A 19,154-nucleotide genomic window follows, 5' to 3' on the forward strand; every position below is an offset into this window, starting at 1 on the left:
AGTTTGGTTCTTTATTAAGATATTTTAACTGAGCTAAGATAAAATGGTAAACCTCCCTCAATGTTCTTGTTTGAGCGCATCGAGTGCCACACACTTTTTGGTAGGCTCTGTCCACCTTTTGTTAAGCTCCGTCCACTTTTTGGTAAGCTCCGCCCCCTTTTGTTAAGCCCGCCCACTTTTTGTGAAGCCCCGCCCACTTTTTGCGAAGCCCCGCCCACTTTTGCTAAGCCCCACCCACTTTTGCTAAGCCCCACCCACTTTATAAACTCTTTAGCATTGTATCATTTCCAGGTAATACATTACATCATTTTCAGGGAATTCCCATCACATCATTTCCAGTTAAGACACGCCCAGGGAATTTCCACAGGAAATGACACACCCAGTCCTTATAAAAGGCACCGACCACACAGGCTTTTTCAAACACGCTTTCTGCTTCACTTGAGAATGGACTACTATGCCGAAATGGAATGGGATAACTTTGCTATTCCTTGGAGTCCTACTACCTGTGTAGAACTCAACCTTCAGATTGATGAACTGGACTCGAACCTCTTATCAATGGAGGTAAGTTTGTTTATTTATTTATTTATTTATTTATTTAATTAATTATTAATTTAATTATTTATTTTAAAATTTTTTTTTTTTAGATGAGACTCGTGTAAGAGTTAACAAAGTTTATTTTAATATTCATAGAGCTTGATTTATACAAATAAAAATATTGTATTAAATTAATACATTGTTATTTTCTTTCACAGGAAATTGTATCTGAGATACGAAATGAAAATTCTGCTTTTAACACAACTTGGGATGAAGTTATTTTTTTGTTTGAAGACATTTTGAACAACCAAGACCCCCAGAACGAGTTCTACCTTGATGACCCAGCCAAAGAGTTATACCTTGGAGATCCACAAAATCCTGAAAAAGAGTTTTACCATGATGATACTTGTTGTGAGTTATCAAAACAAAACCCACTGAACAAGTTCTACCTTGATGAGCCAGAATACAAGTCATACATTGGAGACCCACAAATTTCTGAAAATTGGGAAAGGGGAGTTCTCCCTGATGGTCCGCAGTTATACTATGTGAGACACATCATAGAAACCCTAAAAAATTGTGAAATGGGAATTCTCCCTGATGGTCCACAGTTATACTATGTGAGACACATCATAGAAACCCTAAAAATTGGGCAAGGAGAGTTCTCCCTGATGGTCCGCAGTTATACTATGTGAGACACATCATAGAAACCCTAAAAAATTGGGCAAGGAGAGTTCTCCCTGATGGTCCGCAGTTATACTATGTGAGACACATCATAGAAACCCTAAAAAATTGGGAAAGGGAAGTTTTCCCTGATGGTCCGCAGTTATACTATGTGAGACTTATCACGGAAACCCCCAATATTTCTGAAAATTGTGGTTCTACCTTGGGGACTTGGAAAGATGGTTATATTTTTGGAGACTCGGAATGGGGGTTTTGTTTTGATGACTCGGAATGTGATACCTATCTTGGAGGCTCAACAGGAATGTGGTTATACCTTGGGAACTTGGAAAGTTGGTTTTATTTTGGAGACTCTACCTGTGGGGTTCCTCTTGGAGACTCTTTGGATTCTAAAGCAATGAACAATGTTCTTTATTTAATGACGCTTGATTTAAGCAATATCAAGAAAGTTCGAGGAAGAAAATGCTGGAAAATTCTTTCTTCCCATTTCTACTTCTTCAAACTTGAAAGCCTTGAAAGACAGAATTGGAGGAAGAGGAAAAAAAAAATACGTATTTAAAAAAAGAAGAAAAGAAAGATTATGTTAGGGTTTGGGTGGGATTTTGAATGTGAGGGTTAGGGATGGGGTTGGGTTAGGGTTGGGATTTTGAATGTGAGGGTTAGGGTTGGGGTTGGGTTAGGGATGGGGTTGGGTTAGGGATGGGGTTGGGTTAGGGATGGGTTTGGGTTAGGGATGGGGTTGGGTTAGGGTTGGGATTTTGAATGTGAGGGTTAGGGTTGGGGTTGGGTTAGGGATGGGAGTGGGTTAGGGTTGGGATTTTGAATGTGAGGGTTAGGGATGGGTTGGGTTAGGGATGGGGTTGGGTTAGGGATGGGGTTGGGTTAGGGTTGGGATTTTGAATGTGAGGGTTAGGGTTGGGGTTGGGTTAGGGATGGGGTTGGGTTAGGGATGGGGTTGGGTTAGGGATGGGGTTGGGTTAGGGATGGGTTGGGTTAGGGATGGGGTTGGGTTAGGGATGGGTTTGGGTTAGGGATGGGGTTGGGTTAGGGTTGGGGTTGGGTTAGGGTTTGTATATTATTATGACTCACTCACACATACACACACACACAAAAGTTAAGCCCCAACTAAAAAGTTGTGGGATTCTGTGTTTGGGGTTCACAGATTTAAAAACGTATCCCCATTATACACACACAAAAGTTAAGCCCCAACTGGAAAGTTGAGGGATTCTGTGTTTGGGGTTCACATATTTAAAAACGTATCCCCATTATACACACACAAAAGTTAAGCCCCAACTAAAAAGTTGTGGGATTCTGTGTTTGGGGTTCACAGATTTAAAAACGTATCCCCATTATACACACACAAAAGTTAAGCCCCAACTAAAAAGTTGTGGGATTCTGTGTTTGGGGTTCACAGATTTAAAAACGTATCCCCATTACATTTTATTTATTTATTTATTATTTTCAAGGGTATTAGCTGCTTACTTGTGTTTTTTGTAATTCTTGCGAGTAAACTGAACCCAAGATTTCTTCTCCATTTAAATCATATAATTTGTAGGTCCAAGGGACTGTATCCATTACATCAATGATTTTAAATAATTCACGAGTCCATTTTTGTGTATAACCTTTCTCAAAATGACTTTTCCATTTGTATATTCTTACAATATCACCAACTTTAAACTTGGGCTTTCTCAAATTAATCTCCTTTTCATATTCTAATTTTGTAAATGTTTCTGATGGTTTTGATTTTGTTGATGAATGAACTGTATTATTGTAATTATCTACAATATCCTGAATTAAATACACCCATTTTTGAGAACCGAGTTGTGTGAATTTTTTATATAATTTCTCTTTTAAAGTACGATTAAAACGCTCAATAACAACTGCCTTTCCTTCATTAAAGGTGCTGTATAATTTAATACCCTTCCCCTTAAGAAATTTCATGAATATTTTGTTATAGAACTCTGTTCCCTCATCAGTCCATAACTTCTTTGGTTTCCTTTTATCCTGATCAAATATTAGCTTAAAGGCTAACATTAAAGTATCACCCCTTTTATTTTTTAAAGGGACAACCCAGGCAAATCTACTCCTCAAATCAATAACGGTTAAAGCATACCTGTATCCCCTGTCATTATTCAATTCAATTAAATCAGCGGACCATATGTGGTCGGTGTATTTAGAATAAACCTTCCTTCTTTTAAACTTTGTGATTATAGGTTTGTGTAATTCTTCAGCCAAAAGCTCCTCAGTCTTGATGACATCATTAGAGCCTAATAGTTTTTTGAGGAATAACCAAGACCAAGTTTCAATTTAGCATTTATCAAATTTCTCACAATAAACCTATCAACTTTCTCTCTCAACGTTGGATTTTGTATCAAAGACAAATTATACAACATTTCGCTGTCGGCTTTATGTTTTTCAGTCAACGTAGTGGTTTTCCCATAAGCAATATCATGCTTCATACACACTTCGTCAACCCTATTTGTAGGTTTAGACCAAGGTTTAGGATTGTCAGCCTCATCTAATCTTTTATCCAAGTTTGTTCCTGGACCACAGAAAGAATACCCTGGAAGGTGTAATTCCCCTGGAATTCCAGTTGTTGTAAATTTACTTCCTGACAGAAACTTTTGTATGTCTCCTCCTCTTTTAGGAGAGATGAATTGGCACTTTTTAGAGCCACATACTTGACATATTCCTTTTTGATAAACTCGATTATTTTTAGCTTTAACATAAGAGATATTTTTAGATTTAGTTTTCTTTTTACAGTTGAGACAATAACTCATATTTATTTATCAGAAAAATTCCGACAGAGTATCAAAACCTTTTTGGTTTTCAACATATACATTTCAATCTTTATTTTTAAAACATAAAGAATCCTAAGGAATGCCTTCACTCTCTCCTCCATTTATTTACAAATAAAAACTAACTAAAGTCAATGACACCAACATCATCAATCACATAATCTTTTCCTTCTTCTTCTTCTTCTTCTTCACGACTTTCTCGTTTAAATCTCCTCCCTGAAATTGAAGACATTGACGTTGTTATTTTTGAAACCATTATCTTCATAAGAGTTGTTAATTCTTTAATTTCCTCTTCGGTGCGTTGAGATTGATTTATTTGCTCTAATACACTCAATCTTTTACGAATCTCACTGATTTCCATCTTTTTATATTTTTCCTCCCTCTCTCTTTGCTCCCTTTCCTCCCTCTCCTCCTCTCCTTTTTCTCCCTCTCCTCCTCCTTTTTCTCCCTTTCCTCCTTCTCCTTTTTCTCTCTTTCCTCCTTCTCTTCTTTAACTCCTTCCTCATTTATCTTAGCAATTTTTGATATCAATATTTTCACAGCATTCATTCTTTCTTTATTTTCCTCTTCGGTGAGTTGAGATTGATCTTCTTGCTGTAATACATCCACTCTTTTTTGAATCGCTCTGATTTCCATCTCCCTCTCCTCCCTCTCTCTTTGTTCCCTCTCCTCCTTCTCTCTTTTCTCTCTTTTCTCCTTCTCTTCTTCAACTCCTTCCTCATCCCTTGCTACCCTTGAGTTTAAACCCCAAAGAATATTATACATATACTCATCTGGATTTTGAGATATTCTTGTATCTATAATTTATTTTTCTCATAATAGGATACCAATAAGATTTGTTGACGATTTCTAAAAGAGTTTTATATTTCATAACTTTGAGAAGTTCATTTTTATTTAATACTTTAAACAAGTCTCTATTTGTGGGTTTAACAATATCAGTATAAGGCCAGTTTTTTATGACAAAATTCCCATGTATATGCTCCAAATCATAAGGTATGTAATACCGAGCACCCTTTTCTTGTAGGTATCCTTGAATACAAAAATTATAATTCTCTTGTAGTCTTCTTCCTGCCATTTATGTATCAGAAATATATGTGAGATTAATATTATGACAGGTAATACCACCCCATCTTCCCACTACCAAATCGGTTTGTATTCCTCGGCTTTCTATCCTTATCTCATGACCTTCCTTCTTTGTCATGCTAACCATCGCTATACTATCATATATTTTTCTTTTCTTAAAACCATGTATTTGTTGTTTATTAATTGTACTTCCACATAAATCCTTATCCTCACCAAGTGGATAATATTCTTCTTTACGAGACTGATTCAAATCATGTAGGTCTTCTATGTTTATTGAAAAAGACCAATTATATCCTAAATCAGGCATATCGTACCCCCATTTATTAATTCGCATATTAACTACATGTCCTTCTTTATAAAATTCAATTGTAAGCAGGTAGTTAAATTCAATGAGGAAAGGTGTATGGGCAGTATAACCAGGTGTTGTGGTTGTAAATTTTACTTGTTTAACAAAACGTGCTGTTTTCTTTAAAAATATATATTGTGATAAATCACTAAATCTAATTAAGTCATTTGCATCTGTAGGGTTTGGATAATTGATTAATTTATAAGTATTCTTCATATTAATATTTTTACTTACACTATATTTTTGTCGTTCAGCCTGTGCCTTTGTATAATAATTTGATAAATCAATATCCTGAGAGGATTTTCCAAAGATAGAACCATCTTTTCCAACATAAGTCATTTATATTAGATTAAAAATGATATCATAAAAATTTTCATTATTGTTGAGTTGAAATAATACATATAAACATAATTGACCACAACATTTAGAATTAATTTCTTGAACTTGAAATGTTTGATAAACACCATTCTGTAAGAATTGTATTACTTCAACAGGTGGTGGCATACCATAACTATCAAAATAATATTTATCCTGACTATTATGAATACAAACCCAATGAGAACCATTCTGTGTGTCTAAATTCATAATAATATTCTTTGTATTCTTATTTATATGTATTAATTCATCTCTCATACAAATAACCACATTATCAATTTTTAGTGTTTTACAATACTTAGTAAGTTCTATATTTGACGTTGTATTCTTTCCAAATTGTTTAAACCATTTATCCATTTATTTATGAGAAAGATACAATCCATTACCCCGTTTAGTTAGTTTAACACCCGCTTGAGCGATAGAGGAAAGCATATCTCTAACCAACAATCTAGCTTTATCAGGTAGACTTTCAAGTTTTTGAACAAAATCTACAATTACACCACTTCCACTAATTTGTTTCTCCAACTCCTTGTTATGTCTTTCCAATTCTTTTTGAGCTTTTAGTTGTGCCTTCCTTTCATTAGCAGTTTTTACCGCTGCTGAAATACCACCAGTCAATGCTCCCGCCGCACTTAAACCAGCAAATAAAGGAATTAGAAACGGGAGAAATCCTCCTCTTGACTCGTCTATTGAATATTTCTTTAACATAGGTTTCGTCATTTTAATTTTAAGAGATCCAACATCATTTAGTGTTTTTACTTGTGTGTGTGTGTGAGTAAAACATCAATTCTTACAGCTCCTTTTCTTTGAATTGTATTAACATTAATAATACAAGGCTTTTGATTTTGAATACAAGATGTTAATTTATTAAGATTGATTTGATTAACATATACCCCAACCATTTATTTATGAGAAAAAACCTATGTGATATTAATCATAACACCATTATCTGTATTAATCTGTAATGCTGTTTCCTCCAAAAGCAAACAATATGCATTAACCTCTTCACTCTCCCCTCTTTCAATGTATAGAGAAGTATCCACTCGATTAGACTTTATAGTTTCCTTTTGAGAACTCAGGTCAATTGCGTAGATTGTATAAAGTTTTTGAAACGCAACCATATCCAAAATAGGATCATTATTACCATTACTTTCACACACCTTTTGGTAGGACTTGTAGGCTTCCGCATATTCATTTTTTTCCCAATCAATTTCCAATCTATCTCGCGGATAAAATGTGCCATCAAGAGAAACCCGAAGTTGTTTCACCTTAGCATTATCACTCAGCGCATTATTCTTATTAGTACCGTCCTCTCCATCTGGTTTTTTAAAAATGAGCCAGAGGTATCGTGGCTTTCCTTGAAGAACACCCAAATTCCAAGTGTAGGTAGTGTGTTCCAGTTTAACGTGTTGACATCTTCTTTTAAGGTATGATACATTTAGCGGTTTCTTTGAGTTAAGTCTTCTATTTAACATCTCTTCCGTTTTAAGATTAGGAGTATATTCACTGATATACGAAAACAAATCATTAATAACAAATTTATTATTTTCTCCAAAAGCATTTTCAACCCCAAAAAGCAATCTATTTACATTATCATTCCTTTGTAGTTGAAATCTAATTTTAAGCCCATACAAAACTTTATCATAATCACAAAATCCAAATATACCTTTCAGAGGTACTGCTATGGTAAAACTATTCTCAGCTTTTGTGTCATCATTATACATTGACTTCCTTTGACTATAACCAGGGTCTGCGTTTGTACCCGTTGACATATCAGGAATAAAACCTTCAACAGCCCCCTTACCCATTCTATCACTAAACGAATATAGTGTAAATTTCATCATTTCAGATGTAGCAGAGATATAATCAACCGCTTCAACCTCTTGTGTTCCAATATACAGGCGGACACTGTCAAACATTTTCCAGAAGAAATCATTTACGAGTGTAGCATTAGTATTATTCGCAGCCTTAGTGAATTTAAATTTACACAGCAAGAAACTATCAGCTATATTCAAGTAAGTTTGTTGATTATTTATTTCAAAACTTTTTGTTCCGTTTGAATTCCAGTCTGTTCCTGTTATAGCATTTACCTTAAAATAGTCTTCCTTTTTAGTGGAGTTTGAAATGATAATCGTATCATCCAAATCATAGATACTATCAATCGCTTCCATACTTGTATTTATAGAGCATTAAAATTGTTGAAACCCTGACCCAAGTATTTTAATGATTTTTTGTCGTTCTTGTGAAGATAGTTGAGTTTTACCTTTTTTTATTTCTTTGATTGCTTGTAATTTATGAGACTCCTTTTGAGCATCTTTTATACTCTTTATAGCACCCGCAACTGAACCCATGGCAGAAGCAGTTGAACCAATTAGGTCTTTATGTTTAAGGATGGTTGAACCAATACCCATTAGAGTATCAATTATCCCATCTCCTTTATTTCGAAATTGATGACCTACACCTCGTTGTCTCTTAGGTTTATTGTATCCTCTACCCACATACCTTGTATAGTATGGTGAAAGGTACATGCCCTCCCCTGTAATTATTTTATATTTTCCCAACTCGTGTTTTCTCACAATAACCATTATTTATTTATTGAAAAACTTCACGTAGGTGAATTCTGATGGATATAATTTCATCATTAAAGGATATCATACGATTATCTTGGTCGGTTATCCTAAAATTTACTCTGTATATGGTTTTTCCTGACAGGTAAATAGACAAGATTTTTTGGTTCCATATTAAATTTATAACCAATCGGGGTTGAGTATGCACTGAATGAAAATATTGTATTTGTTCTTATTCCATCGTTATAAGCACCATCAATCAAATCACAATGAATTAATACTGAATTTATACCGGAGGATATTTGGATAACATTATCACTGTAAAACGTCCCGTTATTTTCAATCTTTTTTGAAGAGAAACCCAATAGCTCTCTAAACGAATTATCAATCGTGAAATCAACTTTATAATTATTTTTAAGTTTAATAGTTGATTTTGAAGTGTGTTTTTGAATATCTATTACAATATTTTTTGGTTCATCACCTTTTTCTTTCATAAGGCAAGAGACTTCTGAAGATATTTGAGAAATCTCGTAAGCTCCAGGTGAAACGGTTATAGTTTTATATCCACTTCCTGGATTATAACTAAACTTGTTGTTTTTCTCTGTGATATTAAACAAGGTATTATAAGTTTCCATCGACAATAAAGATGCCTCATATGAGGTAAGGGGGTCAAGTTGTAGTGGGTAAGGGAATGAAGCTGTGTAATCGCTCGTTGTGAAATTAAAACTAAGAATTGTGCTTCTCATCTTATTTAATATCTAATAAAATATCTTTGTATTGACATTTATTAATTATTTTCATATTCATCAACTGATCTAAAATGGCTGAGGATTCATTAAAACAATTGTTGTTTCCAGCCTTCTTACTACCTAACAACAATAATAGCCTATTAACTAATTGTGATGGGTCATTTGGAAGAAAACTAACACCCGAACCAAGCTTACTTAAAGCATCAATAATATGTTTCTCCTTCTCATTCTTCTTACTTTTACCAGCAACAGAAACTCCATAATCAAGTGCATTTAGCAACTCAATATATACCCTATCTTCCTCTCTTTCCATATCAAGTGGTTCCTCAAAATATTTTGAACCGCTGAATCCGGGGTTTGTTAGAAGAAACATTAATCTTGGAGTTAATTTAACATTTGGTTGAGTAGAACTCAAGAACATCAATTCATCATTAAATATCAATACCTTTTCTTTCACAAGATGGAAAACTGCTGGTTCTTCTGTTGGAATGAGACCTGCTCTGGTTTTTGAATCTGCCAAATATTCATTGTTTTGAAGAGCTTCCACTACATAATTAGGGGGTTGATTTACCTCCTCAAGTTTCTGAAATAATTCTTCATCATTATATTCTAATTTTCCAAGTTCTTGTTTTGTTATCTGACTAAAATCTTTGAGCATTTGAAGTTTTTTTGGAGTAAATTCTACCGTGGGAACTGTAGAGTGTTGAGTTTTTAAAAGCGGTTTAAAAAATTTCTCTTGTTTTCTTTCAAAGGCTTCTTCACCAGTTAGTTTCTGTCTCCGTTTCTTCTTTATCTCTTCCTGTTGCTTTACAACTTTTGAAACCAACTCTTGATGTTCTTTAAACTTTCTTACTCTTTCTTCGGTATTCATTTTCTGTATTTATTTATTGAAAAATATCATTTAATGAATTGTAAAGGTCAATGGGAAAATTTTCCTTTTCTTTGTCATTATAGTAAATGTGTTGAAATAAATCCTTTTCTTTAAATATTTCATCAAATTCTTTATTGGTATTAATACGAGTTGTTATTTCTTCTTCACTAATACTTGTATCTCTGCTTTTCATATGTTTGCGTTGAGTCTCCTCATCGATATCAAAACCGAATGATAAAATCTTAACTCCATCACCACACAATTGTTTAATAATTTGTCTCATTCCTTCAGGATTAGTTTCTAAAATCCCAAGACCATTAGATTTTACTTTATTTAACTCACTCTTACAATGTGAATATTTTGTAGAACCAAGAGAGACCTCCTCAAATATTTGACCTTCGTTCCTCAATCGCATATGTTCCTCCATTGAAATGTAGTAATAATCTTTCCCTTCTACTTCTCCTGGTCGCTTTGCTCTGGTTGTAGTACTCACAAAACGAATCATAGGGTGTTTTTAAAAAAAAACTTACAATCTTTTCATTTTTACTATTCAAGAGTTTAGATTTATGAAAGTTCTTTCCTGAAGCAGATTTACCCACAAGATTAATAATAATAGTTATCATTTATATATGTAATTATGTTTAAAATAAAAATACATCGTTTAATATCTCATCTTGTTTCACAACAATATATTTATATTTTTCAATCGTGTGTTTCATATAATTTTCAAATTCTTTTTTACTACATAACGTAGAGCAATTATCTCTCCAAAAATTATTTACATCTATTGAATTTAACTTAAATAAAATAAAAGTATTGACATTGTTTCTTATTGAGCGTCGAGGGAGTTGAAAATATGATTGACTAAGATATATACAATTACAAGAAGAATGTCTCCCTCTTGTATAGTAGCTATCCATTACTGTTTGGTTTCTCTCATTAACACAATCATCAAAGATGACGAGGTTCTTTTTTGATTTATCTAAATCTTGAGGTGAAGGTATATCATCCGTATTATCACTGAGAATACAAGTTATGGGTTTTGGTTTCGATTTTGATTTCTGTGTATCACAAAATAATTGTATTATATCTTCAATATTATAATCATTTAGTTTGTTTTGAAGTTTAAATAAACCGATAATGTCTTCCTTTTTAAGACCTGCATTAAAACCCTGTGAGAGTAGTTGATACTCGGGTTGAAAACTAGACTTTGTAAAAATTATTAAATTATCATAATCTAAAAAATTAGGACCAAGGAGCATCTTTAAAAGTAAACAGGTTTTTCCACATCCGCTTGAACCAACTATTAGACATCTCAATGAATTTGGAATGTTTTTATGGTTATTAAATTTTATCTTATTTTCCCAAACGGGTAAAAAATCATTCATTTATATATTTGGAAAACAAGTCATCTAACTTTTTTTGAGCTATTTTAGAAACTCTATATTTTATCCTGAGTTCGGGTTTAATTTCAAAATAATTCATTATTTTATTTATATAGTATCTTGTATTAACATTTCCATTAAAATTATTTTGAATAATAAATATCATTAAACCCTTATACATTTCCTCAATACAAATAGTCTCTTCCCTTGAAAGAAATGGTGTATTATCATCACAATACTTAACATTCATCTCTCTTATTAATCTTGTAAAGTAATTCATTTTTGGTTCTAATTTAAAAGAGTTATATATATTTTTATATTTTTTATTATCATTAATTAAAATTAAATCACAGAAAATACATTGTTTATATGAACCCTCATTATTAAGCCCTATTCTATCACAAGCCGGACAATTCTCTAATTTATCATATGGAGAGTCTGGAAATTCTAAATATCCTTCAGAACTTATCATATTTATATGGTAAATTTTTACTTAAACTAAACGCAAGTTTATTCATTAATAAATACAATGTTTCAAAGCACAAAAGACAAATTTCAATCAATCTCTACTTCGGTGAAAGATATAGAAAAATATGTCAAAGATGTTAAATTGAACAAAGATAAATATGGAAATTTTTGGGTAAAACCAGTTATGGAAAATAACATGAGCCCCTCTATTTCATTTAAAGGAAGAGCTCTAACTATACCTGGAAAGACATCCATTAAAGTAAATCTAACAAAAGTTTCTCCTCTACTCCTGGCAATTTATTCAAAGCTTGAAAAAGTGATTGACCACGATACTTTGAAAAAGAATGATAAGACCATCAACAATACTCGTGGAGAAATTTGTATTTCCTTTAATAATCCAAAGGGTGTAGATCTAAGTAAAATGAATGATGTTCATATTTCTGGTGAAATGTCATTTCGTTCTATGATAGTTAGAGATTATTTAAAGATAACTTTTGATATTAAAAATGTAGAGATTGAATCCGTTAATGAAAGAAAGTATATTGGTATAGATGGAAAGCTTTTTTCTGCTAATTAAATATGAGTCATTACAGCAGTGAAGATTTTACTATTTCATTGAACTCGGACGATAGTGATGATAGTATTTCATTGAACTCGGATGATGGTGATGAGAGTATTTCATTGAACACAGATGATAGTTATGATACTAATAGTTTGTGCTCAAATGATAGTTATGAGAGTAGCTTTATTGATGACTCTGAGTATGAATCTGAGTATTCATGTGATAGTTATGACTTCGATGATTCTGAGTGAAAAAGTGTTTTAGTTTAAGCACAGCGATATATATAAAACGGAGCTGTAAAGCTCAAAAGTGTTTTATTTTAAGCACAGCGATATATATAAAACGGAGCTGTAAAGCTCAAAAGTGTTTTATTTTAAGCACAGTGATATATATAAAACACCACGTTTTCTCACGCTATAAATATGGTTTATTGTGATACTTGCGAGAAGGAAGTAAAATATTATAAACAACATATTCTCACCGCAAAACATACATACAACATTCTTAACAAACTTTCCCCTCTTCCACCTAAAACAAAACATTGTAAGGTCTGTAAAACAACCATCCTCAAGAAGGGGTTTAAAGCCCATCTTAAAACTAACAAACACTTGTCAAAATTGTTTACTATTAAAAACTCTGATGGTGCATTCAAAGGACATATTAAAATAAGAGTCTTTAACTTCAAACCTCCTAAACCAGAGTCTATAGTTGATGCTGTAGAAATAGTTAAACCTGCTGTTCAAACGTTGATTGAAAAAACACTAAAAGAAATGAAACCACTTAAATTTTATATGGGAGTAAAATTAGAAATGACAAAGGATGAAGGAGTTATAGATACACCATACATGAGAACTGAGCCACACTTTATATCTTCATATCAAGATTTTAAAACATCAGGAGTCTATGATGAACTTATTAAACAAGAGCAAGATGTGGATAATTCAATCGTAGGAAGTGGATTCAATATAGGAAAAATTATTTACATAGACATTCATATTCTTAAATCAGATCCTCTAAAAGCTTCTTCTTACATTGATTTACCCAGTGTTATCAAAAATAGAAAAGCAGTTATCAATATCAAAAATAAAGACAATAAATGTTTTCTCTGGTCTATTCTAGCACACTTACATCCTCCACATTTTCATGATGAAAGAGTATCTCATTATAAAAAATATGAGAATACATTAAATACGAAAGATCTAAAGTTTCCGATGACTTTAAATGATATTCCTAAATTTGAAAAGTTGAATAATTTATCAGTTAATGTTTATGGTCTAACAGAAACAAACAACATTCAGGTTTTAAAGCTTTCTGACAATTGTAAACAAACTCATATTAATCTTCTATATTTTAATTCAGACGAAAATTCACATTATACATACATCAAAGATATTACAAAATTAATAAAACCACAAGTATGTAAAAGAACAAATAAAATATATATTTGTATGCGTTGTCTTAACTTCTTCCATACACAAGAAAGATTAGATAAACATTCAAATTATTGTGGTGAACATAAATCAACGGTAATCAACATGCCTAAAAAAGACTCAAAGATCACATTCAAAGATGAAAAGAAAACAATAAAACATCCATTTGTTATATATGCTGATTTTGAAAGTATTTTAGAAAAAATTGATACTGCTTCTCCAGATCCAAAAGAATCATACACAAATAAATATCAAAAACATACTCCTTGTGGTTTTTGTTATTATATCAAATCATCCGTTGGTGATAAATATAACAAGTTAGAGATGTATAGAGGCTCAAATACCCCAGAGGAGTTTGTGAAACGACTAGAAAAAGACTGTGTTCGATTAACCAAGATAATGAGAGAAACCAATAAACCAATGTCCTTAACAAGTAAAGAAAAAAGGGAATTTATAAAAAACAATGTCTGTCATATTTGTGAGGAGAAAATTGGTAAAGGTCTAAAGGTTAGAGACCATTGTCATCTCACTGGTAAATATAGAGGTCCGGCTCATCAAAGTTGTAATATTAATTATCAACTCCCCTCTTTCATTCCTTTCTTTCTTCATAACAACGCTCATTATGATACACATCTATTTATCAAGGAACTCTCAAAGACTTCTGGAAGTATCTCAGCAATTCCAAACACGGATCAGAAATACATTTCATTCACAAAAACAATTCACACATCTCCTATTACTCATATCAGATTTCTTGATACATTTAAATTCATGGCAAGTCCATTGGCTAACTTGGTTCAAAATCTAAAAGAGTTTCCATGTCTTTCAGAGTATTTTTTAGATAAAGATTTTCTAACACAAAAGGGAATTTACCCCTATGACTATATGGACTCATTTGAGAGATTCAATGAAACACAACTTCCTTTAAAAGAAAATTTCTATAACAAATTAAATAATAGTCATATATCTGATAAAGATTATGTACACGCACAAAATGTTTGGAAAAAATATAACATTAAGAATCTTGGTGAGTATCACGATTTGTACCTCAAAACTGATGTGCTTTTGTTGGCTGATGTGTTTGAGGCTTTCAGAACAATCTGTCATTCTGGATATGGATTGGATCCTTCTCACTATTACACTGCTCCTGGATTGGCTTGGAGCGCGATGTTAAAAATGACAAAACAAGCTTTGGATTTGATAACCGATGTTGATATGCTTTTGATGATTGAAAAGGCAAAGAGAGGAGGAATTTCACAAGTCTGTTCAAAGAGATATGCTAAAGCGAATAAAAAGTACATTCCAAATTATAATCCATCGGTAGAGAGCTCCTACTTGATGTATTATGATGCGAACAACCTGTATGGCTGGGCAATGTCTCAGGCTCTTCCTTATGGAAAACTTAGATGGGTAAAGGAAAAAGATTACAAAAAGGTTTTACAAGATGTATGTATCTCTACACAAAAAGAATTGAATGATTCAAAGGTTGGTTATTATTTTGAGGTCGATTTGAAATATCCAGAGGAACTTCATAACCTACACATAGATCTCCCATTTGCTTGTGAAAAGGAAAGTCCAAAGAAGGAGTGGTTAAGTGATTATCAACAATCATTTAATATAGGTGAATCAACAGAAAAATTACTTACTACATTATATAACAAGAAAAATTATGTTCTACACCAAAGAAATTTGCGACAATATTTATCAAAAGGTCTAAGAGTAGAGAAGATCCATAGGGTTCTAAAGTTCAATCAAAGTCATTGGTTGAAGGGGTACATTGATTTTAATACACAAAGAAGAACAGAGTCAAAAACAGATTTTGAGAAAGACTTTTATAAATTCATGAATAATGCGGTCTTTGGTAAGACCATGGAAAATGTGAGAAAAAGACAAAATATCAGACTATCACATCTTGGAAACAAGCATCAAAATTAATTAATAGACCGAGTTTTACTAGAGCTGAGGTCTTTACTGAGAACTTTTGTGCGATCCATTTGATTAAAGAGAGTATTAAAATGGACAAACCTATTTATATTGGAACATCAATTCTTGATTTATCAAAGTCATTAATGTATGATTACTTTTATAATAACTTGAGGAAGAAATATCAAAATGATGTTCATCTACTTTATATGGATACAGATAGTTTTATTTTGCAAATTAATACTGATGATGTTTATTCAGACATGAAAAAGGACATTAATATCTATGACACTAGTAATTACAGTCCAGAGAGTGAGTTGTTCTCTTCTAAAAATAAAAAGGTGATTGGAAAGTTTAAGGATGAATTAGGAGGAAATGTCATGAGTGAATTTGTGGGATTGAGGTCTAAGGCTTATGCTTATAAATACATTGTGAATAACATTGAAAAAACTGATAAGAAGTTAAAAGGCATAAAGAAAAATGTCATTAAAGAAACAATAAACTTTAAGGATTATTATAACTGTTTAACAACAAAGAAAGAAGAGTTTAGAAAGATTAATGGAATAAGAAGTTATAAACATAAATTATATTCAGAAGAGGTGAATAAGAAAGCATTGGGGGCTTTTGATGATAAGAGGTTTATTTTAGAAAATGGAATTGATAGTCTCCCTTATGGTTATATAAGTATATAAGTGATAAGTTAAAAAGGGGGGTTAGGGATTTTAACGGGCTACCGCCGCCTTTTTACAATTATATAAATGATAGAACCAAGTACCAACCAGACTAAAGAGTGGAGGTGTAATCAACCTTGGTATATAAATGGTAAACATAACGAATGTGAAAAATATCAAATAGGTATAATTGAAAAGACAACTGGTAAAAAAATTTACAAAACAAATAAGAGAATTAATTTAAATACCGGTGAATTGGGTAAAAAAGATGGAAATATTTTTGAGTGGACGGAAAACTTTGATGGTTGCCAGGAAAATATATACTTTAATTTTAAAATGGTATGTGGCACTGGAGGCACTCAAACAAGAACATTGAGGGAGGTTTACCATTTTATCTTAGCTCAGTTAAAATATCTTAATAAAGAACCAAACTCAAACATCTTTTTTGTTAATATATTAGATGGTGAAGAGAGTGGCAAGAGAATTAAATTATTTCCCACGCATAAACAAATATTTGTAGGATCGATGTTTGAGTGGGTCAAAGATGATTCACCAGATGATATTAAGAGTAAAAGGTTAAAAGGTCCATAAGGTCAGAAGGATCACAGGTTCACACAGAAGGACCATTGTTTAAGTGGTCTAATGAATAAGGATAACATGTCAAAAGGTTAGAAGGTTCGTAAAGAACAGGGTGAGAGAAATAGAGGTGTTTAGGGGCAATGAGGGAGGGGAAAAATTAACATGTAAGTCAATGGGAAAAATGAGAGTGTCCCAGAAGCAACATATATACACTACTGTCACACCTGAGGCCTCGCTAGGTTCCTGTATAGTGTAAAAAACAACCTCCATTGATTTACAGTGGCCTGCAAAAGTATTCACCCCCTCCAAAGTTCACATTTTGATGCCATCTGAGATTATTTCATGATACCTTCAAATCAAACTTAATATATGTAATTTTTACAAAAACTCCCAAGTGATGAAGCTAAACAATTCAGAAAAAATGTGAATAAGCTTGATTAACAGAGAAAATCAGATGATTCTCAACAACATAATTATTCAAACCCTTTGCCTAATTAACCCCAAATCACTTTAGGAGCAAAGTATTTGTTTGAACCGTTACAAAATAAGTGGAATGGGTTTCACCTATTTGTAATCGGTGATTTAACTTTAAAATTAAACTTCCACCCATATCGAAGGAGTTTTAATGTGGAACTCACTTGGGAAACAACAAGGTAAACATGAAGACCAAGGAGCTTTCCAAAGAAGTCAGACATAAAGTGGTGAAGAAGCACCGTTCAGGAGAGGGTTACAAGAAGATTTTAAAGTCACTCATTATCCTTTTGAGTAGTGTGGTGAAATCCATCGCAAAGAAGAGGAAGACGTCTCATACCACCCAGAATCTACCCAGATGAGGTCGCCCCTCAGGAAACTGGTTCAGGTGTCACTGGAAATCCAACAATGACTCTGAAAGATCTGCAAGGCTTTTTGATTTGACCCAGGAAGTCCAATATGGCGGTCAGTGTTCATCAATCAAGAATATCCCATTGGCTTTGCAAAGTTGGCCTCTATGGACAGGTAGAAAGAAACCATCACTGAAAAGTCGCATCTAAAAGTTTGTATGGAGTTTGTGAAAGAGCATCTTAATGATACTGCAAGTATGCGGAGAAAAGTTGTGTTCTGATGAGACAAAAATTGAACATTTTAGTCTAAATTCAAAACGTTACATTTGGCACAACTCTGAAAGTGCATATGAATCAGTCAACACTATAATATACTGTCAAGCATGGTGGTGGCAGCATCATGTTATGGGGATGCTTTCCATCAGCATGGACTGGCAAGATCGTCAGGGTAGAAGGGACAATGGATGGTGCCAAGTACAGGATAATCTTTCATGAAAACTTTGATGAAATCTTTGATGAAAACCTGCTTGAGTGAGTCATGAATCTGAAACTGGGTAGGAGGTTGAAATTTCAGCAGGTTTGTTGATCTGAAGATCCGAAGATCAAAGCTAAAGCCATGCTGAAGTGGCTGAACAAGAAGAAAACAAATGTTCTTGAGTGACCCAGTCAAAGTCCTGACTTGAACCCAATTGTACATTTATGATGAGACTTGCAGATGCGAGACCATCAACAATCCCCATCAAACTTTGCAGAACTAGCGCAATTTTCATGTGAATAATGGGCAAAGATTTCACCATGTCACTTTGCCAAGCTGGTAGAAACCTACCACCCATAAAGACTCATAGCAGTCATTTCTGCAAAAGGTTCTTCCTCCAAGTACTGACCTCAGGGACTGAATACCTTTGCAACCAGTGATTTTTTTTAAATATTGAAGGCTGCAGTCACGGACTATATAGTCCTTATCAAGGCCAGGCCTTAAATAAAAGAGCAGAAAAGTGTATGATGAAAAGTGCATGATGTTTGTTTGCGAGAAAGGGAGATTAAAGCAAGGCCGGTAGCTATATTTTAAGTGAGACAGAAAGTAAGACCAGCAATTCTGAATGAAAGATGGTTCCAGGCACCACTTTAACGCTCCTAAGTCAGAACGGTAGTACCACCCTGGGTGGTTGCTGTCTACAACCTACTTCCTAAAATCTTGATTTGTACGTGTTTTTTGCACATATTCCTGACATGTAACCTCCTTCAACTATAACATTGTTTGGATTGATCTCTTCAGTTCTGAATAAAAACATTCATTTGGAAAAATTGTTTCTA

At 33.1% G+C, this 19,154-nt stretch overlaps 1 protein-coding gene across 1 annotated transcript; it reads left to right on the plus strand.

Moving 5' to 3' along the window:
• Nucleotides 1–200: 200 nt before the first annotated feature.
• Nucleotides 201–18,618, plus strand: LOC144891260 (uncharacterized). Its single transcript, XM_078773676.1, has 3 exons — nt 201–561; nt 753–1,079; nt 18,556–18,618. Exons 1-3 carry the CDS (start codon nt 445–447, stop codon nt 18,616–18,618), a joined length of 507 nt encoding a protein of 168 aa, XP_078629802.1. The 5' UTR covers nt 201–444.
• The last annotated feature ends 536 nt before the right edge of the window (nt 18,619–19,154 follow it).

The sequence above is a fragment of the Myxine glutinosa genome, chromosome 3, assembly GCF_964187855.1.
Source record: "Myxine glutinosa chromosome 3, kmMyxGlut1.1, whole genome shotgun sequence".
Classification (NCBI taxonomy): Eukaryota; Metazoa; Chordata; class Myxini; order Myxiniformes; family Myxinidae; genus Myxine; species Myxine glutinosa.

Coding starts and splice junctions, on each gene's coding strand:
- LOC144891260 (XM_078773676.1), top strand. CDS start 445: ATGGACTACTATGCCGAAATGGAATGGGATAACTTTGCTATTCCTTGG. Junction 562..752: donor CGAACCTCTTATCAATGGAG/GTAAGTTTGTTT, acceptor TTTCTTTCACAG/GAAATTGTATCTGAGATACG. Junction 1,080..18,555: donor ATGGTCCGCAGTTATACTAT/GTGAGACACATC, acceptor TGAGACTTGCAG/ATGCGAGACCATCAACAATC.